The sequence below is a fragment of the Trematomus bernacchii genome, unplaced genomic scaffold (genome assembly GCF_902827165.1).
Source record: "Trematomus bernacchii unplaced genomic scaffold, fTreBer1.1, whole genome shotgun sequence".
Taxonomy (NCBI): Eukaryota; Metazoa; Chordata; class Actinopteri; order Perciformes; family Nototheniidae; genus Trematomus; species Trematomus bernacchii.
The window spans coordinates 949,386-957,757 of NW_022987801.1; the positions used below are offsets into that span (position 1 = coordinate 949,386).

General features: G+C 38.4%; 1 protein-coding gene across 1 annotated transcript; it reads left to right on the plus strand.

Annotated features, from left to right (window-relative positions):
• Positions 1 to 1,355: 1,355 nt before the first annotated feature.
• On the plus strand, positions 1,356 to 3,053 carry LOC117498021. Its single transcript, XM_034150068.1, has 3 exons — positions 1,356 to 1,610; positions 2,083 to 2,251; positions 2,434 to 3,053. Exons 1-3 carry the CDS (start codon positions 1,391 to 1,393, stop codon positions 2,756 to 2,758), a joined length of 714 nt encoding a protein of 237 aa, XP_034005959.1. The 5' UTR covers positions 1,356 to 1,390; the 3' UTR covers positions 2,759 to 3,053.
• The last annotated feature ends 5,319 nt before the right edge of the window (positions 3,054 to 8,372 follow it).

The window sequence follows — 8,372 nt, forward strand, 5'->3', positions numbered from 1 at the left end:
AAATGTCCCCTCTGTGGGACGATTAAGAGTTCCTTCTTCCTTTGCTGGAATGTGGTTTCTGTCTGTTGTCAGAAAGTCTGAGCTCTCCAAACATCTATTAACATGAAATGTTCAAATGTAATGAAACACAAAGCTGTTGCTCAAACAATAAAGAGTCTGAAAATGCCTTCTTTAGTGAATGCTTTTTTAAGTTCTTTATGCTGCAAAGTTCACAGTGACTTGTCATCTTTTACCCAGGATATCTAAAGCAACTGTTAAAAATGGACAGTTAACAGTTTGATTTTATTCAGTACGGCAACAAAAGGCAAAAGTCAACCCAACTGGATAGAAATGATTCTCATAGCTTACAAAGAGGTTCATCATCACGCTTGATCTTATCCTAAAGAGAGCAAACACTGCATTTATGTTGGGGATCTGGGCCTCCTTAGAATATATAGGTATTAAGTATTTCAATATTATCCATTTAAATACAGTATAGCACTTTGAGTTTTGTTCACGCAAATGAAAAGAGCGCTTATAAATACAATTAATTATTATTATCCATAAAATGTAAATTAAATAAATTCTGACTCCCATTATGGTTTTTGAGCTTTTAAAGTTAGGAGAGACTAACTTTTTTTTGTTTGTAAAGGTAGGCCAAGTCGCCTACCTGCAAACCAAGGTCATTCCCTTCAGACTAATCTGTACTTTGCACTGTACAGTTGTAGAATAATGCAGAGTATTGCCCAGATGAAGAATTACACTGGTTTTGTAGTCTAAGTATAGAAGTTATGTCTCAAAGCTGTGTCAGCACTAATATTTCCACAGGTATCAATGCACTTGTAATATGTTGCAAATTACATAACCACGTAAAACTAACTCTCCTTGAGAGAAATCAGCATATTGTGCCGACCTTTGACCACAGCACATTGCATGATGGGGCAGATAACTGGGCAAATACAGGGTCCATGCATCTGTAGACAGACACAGGACTAGTTGCTTGTGAACTTAAGAGCAAATACAAACGTTTGGGGAATCAATGACACCTTTAGTGTTTTTTGGTCCAAATAAGTTCCAGAAAGGAGAGAATAGGGATATGATTTATTTAGATGCAGACACAATGTTTTATGTTTTTTGTGCTGCATGTCATTTGTCATATCTGTAGTCTGTGTTCTGTTTATGTGCCTGACCATAATCCACTTAGAGTGTTTTTGTTAACATTTCTCTCGGCTGTCAATGATTAACGGATTGCCAGAAAATGCGGTCAATACTATTTTCTTATTGCAAAATAACCCTTTTATCAAAACTGATGTTAAACATTAACAGGTCACTTTAAACAACATAAAAGCAGCCAGAGGGATCACCTCCTTTAAAGTTCAGGGGACTGAGCGACTTTGTATCAACTTACAAAATGAGATTGACCATTGTGCTGATTGTGTCGCTGTTTAGTGGCTTAATTTTGGCCCAGGAAGTTGATAATGCCAGTGGTACACAGCCATGCGATGCTTGTGAAGTAAGTGAGAAACTAAAGGCTATGGAAACCAGACTGAATGACACTGAAACCACGCTGATGGGCACTGATAACAGGCTGAAGGAGAGTGAAAACCAGATTCTTGAAATGAAGAACAAAGGTAAAGTGAAACTTTAGTTCTGATTGATTTAAGGTATAAAGGGAGATGACATAGGGTTAGGGATCATTTATTATCATTAAGGGTTATAGGGCTATTTTCTAAATATTGTCAGAGGTTTGCCATAAAATACATGAATAAAACATGATAGAATATAATATAGATATAGATATAGAATCGGAGGGATTAGTAAATCTGCTGCTGTTGGGTCTTTATCTTTCAATGTGAAACAAGGAAGTGCAGCTTCAAAGGCCATGACTGGGTCCTTTTAAAATCTTCAACCCTTCTTATAATGAACCTATTCCTTATATATCATTAGGATGGTTATTTGACATAATATATAATTATTATACATTGGATTTCAACTTACACCTGGTATTTGATTTCAGTTTTGAGGGAGACTAAACAAATTGAGTTCTGTTTTTTTAACAAACACTAACTTCCTTACTTAAATATTCTCCTTCTCCCGCTCTAGAAAGCATGATCACCACTGCCCTGAGCCTCCTCACGATGGCTTTTGCCTTTGTTCATGCAAACAATCCACCTTGCCGGACGAGAAGGAATAACAATGCGTACAACAGCTTTTCTAGAAAACACATCCTTCGGGATGAATTTGACTACATGAACTACAATGAATGGGAAAGGTGAGTTAGGTCTTATGACTTATGTGAGTTCAAGTCAGTGTGTTAATTTAATATGGTTTTTAATAAGATCAAGATTCATCATGTAAAGTGAGTGAATTGTTTTATAACACAACTGCTTTATGAACATGCCTTGTGTTGTACTTTGTCCACGGCATTTACTTTGCAATGATCTCGTTGTGCAGATACATCAGGAACCATGGACTCACCGACAGACCTCTGCAGTCCTTCTTCACGAGCGGGGATGACGAAAGAGTCACGGACATCTGTAATGGCAAAGGACAACCGTTAAAAAGTAGTAGATACCGAGCTAACTTATGTATCAGTCACAGAACATTTCCGGTATTTCATGTCAAATTGGATCAAAATAACAGGGTTACAAATGTAGATCATGCCATACAATTTGTGGTTTTGGCTTGTGATGTTGTGGAAAACCAATGCCTTCCCGTTCATTATGAGAAGTACACCAACCAATTGCCAAACCGGTCAGTTGCACCCTGTCAACCTTAGTAGAGTAGAAACGTTTTTTGCTTACATGAAAACATGTTATATTGGATATCTGTTACATATTTGAGCCTGGTTATTATAACAAGTTGTTACATTAAGGAGATGACTTGTGATAACCGTATCATATTAAACTTATGTTACTGATAATTACATTCAGTTATTCTCAAGTCAGAAACGTTACACTTGTGTGTTCATTTACTGTCTATCATTACTACAGAAGCCTATGTCAAAAAGGTATTTACAATTAGGAACATTATTAACATATATGCTGCACTTATAAATGGATATACATTTACAATACACAGACGCTACTTCTTTCTTTGGGCCTTATGTTTAATGTTGTATTTCTTTATGTGCCAAGATCCTTTAACCTGTTAAGCACCAAGCCTGTTTTTCATGTTTCAGGCTCGAAAATGACATGCCCAAAACAAATGACTACAACTTAACTTCTAAAAGGGTTATATGAATAATTTCTTTTATCAAAGCAAGGCTACATCTGTGAGTTGGATGTAGAAGTGTCAGAATCAATATAGATGTTTTTTATTTTAAAGAAAATTCAGATTTTACATAGTAAAAAACTGTAAATTATAGTGTCCGTCCAAATATTATTGTTTACAGATAGTGAAAACTACCCTTGGATGATGGGTTAGTGACTAAAAGCTTTAGCAATCCAAAGTACAACATATAATAAGTACCCTGTATCAAGATTGATGCAAAACAAGTGACATTTGACCTTTTTAGAGAGGTTTAGCCAAAACCACCCCACCTCTGAGGTGATTTGGGTGAAAATGTTTTTTTTTCCATATCTCTGGGCCCCCTTGGTCGATTTGGATGGTTGACACCTCTTTCTGACCGTTAGAGCCAATAGAATCGAAGGGGGAGTCCCCCACACACACACGTTGTGAAGAGAAGAGGTGGAGGCTTCGCGCTAGAGATGGCAAATCCGGATCCTTTTACGGACTCAGGGTCTTCTGAGTCAGTCATTGAAGAGATCCGGATCATACGAGTCATTTGAGTCATATGAGTCAGCATCACCAAGACCGTAGAAATCCTATCGGTGAAACCGAAAAGTTGTTGCATTTCACGAGCATATTAAACTGACGTTATATTAACCTCCGCTACACAGTGTATTTTGCTTTAATAAAAAATGTTGATCACAAAAAAAAGGGTTATTTTGCGATTTGGCAAATCTGAGTCTGCTGTTGACTCGTGCATGAGGACGAGTCTGCTGGATCTCTGGATCTGCTGCTATATGGCTACGGCTCTGAGTCCGCACGAGTCTGCTGTGTTTTGCACAGTGAGTCAGGATTTGCGAATCTGAGTCTGTGAATTTCCGCTGACTAACTCGTAGGCTACTGGTCTCTCTCGATCATTGACCTGGATTCACGGATCCCGCGATTTTGATTAAGTCCATTATGTTTCCGGCTCTAAATGAAGTTTCAGTGTAGACTTCTAACAAAATTGTCATGTTGTGCAACAATGACAAATGATAGAAAATTGCAAAACAGTTAGAATATATAAAATGTCTTAATTATACAATTATTATTATTAAACATATAATTATATCTAATCATATGCCCCCCATATTTTCTCATGGACTGCGTAATCATTGCAATACTGGTGTTTGTATGTGTTAAATGTGTGTAAAGTGGTGTCTTTTGCCTTAATAAAACATATTGATCACAAAAAAAAGGTCATTTTGCGATTTAGCGAATCTGAGTCTGCTGTTGACTCGTGCATGACGACGAGTCTGCTGGATCTCTGGATCTGCTGCTATACAGTTACGGCTCTGAGTCCGCACGAGTCTGCTATGTTTTGCACAGTGAGTCAGGATTTGCGAATCTGCGAATCTGCGAATCTGCGAGTCTGCTGTTGACTCGTGCATAATATAGCCGCGGGAGCCGGGTGCTGGAGGAGGGGCTATGCTCGTGCACATGACGAGTATGGATCTCTGGATCTGCTATGCTATTACGGTTAGGAGCCGTCGGCTCCTCTGAGTCCCCACGAGTCTGCAGGAAGTTTCACTGATCCGTGTCCCCTCCCCTGAGCCAAACGATCACTTCTGGCAGCTATCCTACTTGCTAAAGGGTGGGCAGATGGACTGGGGTACGTTGTAATGTGATTTTACATGTTATAAAGAGAGTAGCGAGTGACGCAATTTATAGTTTTAATTTGTACGTCACACCAAGTGTGGGACTCAAAGGACTCGGGTTAATGGAGAGGGGAGACTCGTCACGACCAGCTCATTTCTAGGATCCGGGTTAATGATCCGGATGAATCAGGACTCGCCCATCTCTACTTCGCGCATGTAATTTTGCAGCAGGGTGGACCGATCTCTCGCTCTGACATTTGGAAACGAAAAAGCAGTTTTATTGCTTATGGATTATCAGAAATCATTTCAAAGAGGACACAGACACATTGGATTAACCCCTGGATTAACTGCAGCATCGTTTTTTTATCGTTTTAATGCCATTGAAGACCAGTTTTGAACAAAGTAAGCCATGTTAGCGTTTCTAGCTACCTAGCTCCACATGTTATGATGTACGCTTTCGTTTATAGCGTCGCAAATGTTTATCACTGAGTGTTGAGGTGGGCACCCCCAGATTTTGTGTCTCCAGGAGATGCAAAACGTGGGGTTGGCTGTGCATCTAGGATAAGTAATAAGGGAGTTATGAGTGAGTTTAGGTGCAGAGATAGGTTACATTTTTTCGCTCGTGGATAATTCAGAGGCTGAGTGCTAGCATTGTGGGGTTTTTTTGGAGAAAAAAAATTAAAAAGATCAGTTAGCTGAGTTTCTTCCCGTTACATGGATATAAAACATTCATAGTTTATTAAATATTAAGATTCCTTAGACGTTGTTTCCTGCAAATGACGCGTTTATCCGCCCGGTACCAGGGGGGGGGGCGGTCCGTAACAGGTTAAGGGACAGTGTCCAGTGAATCTCTATGTGATACAACTCGAGCCACCTTTGCAAGTTTGAGATGACGCAGGTGAGTTTTGAATACTGTAATGCAAATAGGTTCGCTAGTATCAAAGTAGCACTTCTTGACATTTGAATAAATGGGACCTTCTCCACGTCTTTATTTCTCGCTCCATGTGTCTTCCACTGATGCATTATCAGGGAGGTTAGACATCTAAGTTGACAGGTTGTTGCAATGAGATGGAGCTTTGAATTGAAAGGCACAACACTCGATATAATATATATAATGCTTGGCATTGGCAGAGGAAATTTGTCCCATTTTTCATGGGCGCAACCCACATACTCAGCTCTGCTGCTCATCCCACAAATGCTTGTTCCTCACAAATGTGACACCATTTGAAAGGTAAATAAACAGTCTTTCCAATGGCATAAGATGTATTGCCAAGAAGCATTGCTACAACAAAGAAATAATCGACCAAATACAGATTTCCTTACTTTTTTCGTTAAGTTTATTAAGATATTAAGGAAAAAGAAAACAAAATATTCCCTGTCAACTTTGCAGCATAATGAATTTAATATAGCAATGATTGAAGAAGGCATTTTTACATAGTAAAAAACTGTAAATGATAGTGTCCGTCCAAAAATTATTTTTTTATTTTATTTTTTACTAAATAATAAGGTTTTGTGAGTGATTTTCGGTGCAGTAATCTGTTAGCATTTTTCGGTCGTTGCTAATTCAGAGGCTCAGTGTTAGCATTGTGGGTTTTCTTTCGAAAAACAAATTTAAATGATCAGTTAGATGAGTGTCTTCCCGTTACATGGATATAAAACATTCATAGTTTATTAAATGAACATGCCCTCAGACACTGTTTCCTGCAAGATGTTGTGGCAGTGCCCCGGTACCGGGGTCTCTCGGGCTTAACAGGTTAAGACATGTTGAATAAGGGAATTAAATACATAACTTGATCATCAGTAGACAGAAACATGTAAGAGACTCATGATGATAAAATGATTTAACAGATGAGAAGTAAAAAGAGTGAAAACACAATGTTTATGTTATGAAATATAGATATGTGGTGAAATGAAACCTGCTACATTAGCCTTTAGAGGAAAATACATTAACACATTGTTAAGGATACCTCGAGAAAAAATATTTGTCTCTTTCTTTTCTCATGGTCTCTCCTGGTGTTATTACTGAAGCTTAATGTGCATATTTTAAATAACCTATACATTAATGAACCAGTGGCCAGTCATATACTGTAAGCATAGCACCGGTGATGATTGTAACAACATATGGATGGACAACATCTGATTATAAGTGCAATTTTGTAAGGAATATCCAATTGGGCATATGTTAATAAAAAGGCCTAATAGTACATGACAATGGGTTCTGAAGTAATGGTAGACAGTAAATGAAGAAAGTCTGCCATCAAGTGTTGACCAAAGATGTCACAGGTGCCACAGATGGAAACCCATAAGCATTACTTATTGTGTGTGAGGAAATACCAGGTGTGTATGTCACATGGTGAAGTATTTTAATTATATTGCTTGGTTTTTGTGTGTTTCATACTTTTTATTTTGTGCTTTTATTCTGAAGTATTTGCACTGTTGATATTTATCTGGTTTTACTTTTAAGCATGAATTTATTTATTTAACCTACTTCCACCATGATGACTGGGACGATTAGCAGCACCTGCCAATCATGGCCGACCTATACAGAGAACACAGGAGAGCAGGAGCACAAAGGAAGAAGACAGGAGGAGACGCAGCCGAGCAGACAGAAAATATCAAGAGACAAACGGCAGTCCAGAGTGTGAAGCCAAGGACAGAAGAGGGCAGAGTTTAGAGCCCTTATTTCGTGAGTAACTACTGTCCAACGAAAGACCTGATTTGTCCTTAAAAGACAAGTGACTGCTGTTTGTCTGTTTTTAGAGTGGGAGCCAAGCTGGAGGAGCGGGCGGTGTGCAGAAGTGTTCCCCCCTCATTGTGTGCCTGGATTTTAAAGAACTTTTAAGCCCTTTTAGCTTGTGAAATTGTTTTAATTGTATTTTAAGTAGTTTTAGTTTTTAGTCAAGTTTCTATGTCCAATAATAGATTATTTCAACCTTTTAAACTTGAGTAGTTTGGCTCTTGATTGCCCATCACAATCTCTCCCCGATTTAGAAAAACCCTTTCTCTCTTCCTACATTTCCACCCTTCCCCCCTCCTTTACATATATACAGTGTATGTCACATGCTGACACTTTTCTTCTTTTTTTCCAAATATTTCTCACTCACTTCTAGTATTGTAGAAGTGTAAATTCCAATAGCAAACTTATTTACCTTGCTTATAAAAGAGTGCCTCTGCAACTTCACAGCAACAGAGCAGGAAATCATAATCTGAAACCATAATCTTTGTAAATATTCAAGAACAAGTTCCTCTCAAGCAGAAAAGCGTCAGTTCCTCACAAGAACTTGAACCTGGGGTCCTTGCATTAAACCTCATTTGCTGGAATGTGGTTTGTGCCTGTTGTGGTAAAAACTGTTAACCAAAACGTCCATGAGCGATAACATGTACCCGGTGCTTTGGGGGCCAACTTCATCTCCTTTATCTCAAGCCTTTCTCTCTGCAGCCGGTTGAGAAATATACCGTCCATGTCATCTTTGACAATAATGTTATATAATTTTGGTTATACATTTTTATTTTGAGTCGCCCTTA

Coding starts and splice junctions, on each gene's coding strand:
- LOC117498021 (XM_034150068.1), top strand. CDS start 1,391: ATGAGATTGACCATTGTGCTGATTGTGTCGCTGTTTAGTGGCTTAATT. Junction 1,611..2,082: donor TCTTGAAATGAAGAACAAAG/GTAAAGTGAAAC, acceptor CTCCCGCTCTAG/AAAGCATGATCACCACTGCC. Junction 2,252..2,433: donor AACTACAATGAATGGGAAAG/GTGAGTTAGGTC, acceptor CTCGTTGTGCAG/ATACATCAGGAACCATGGAC.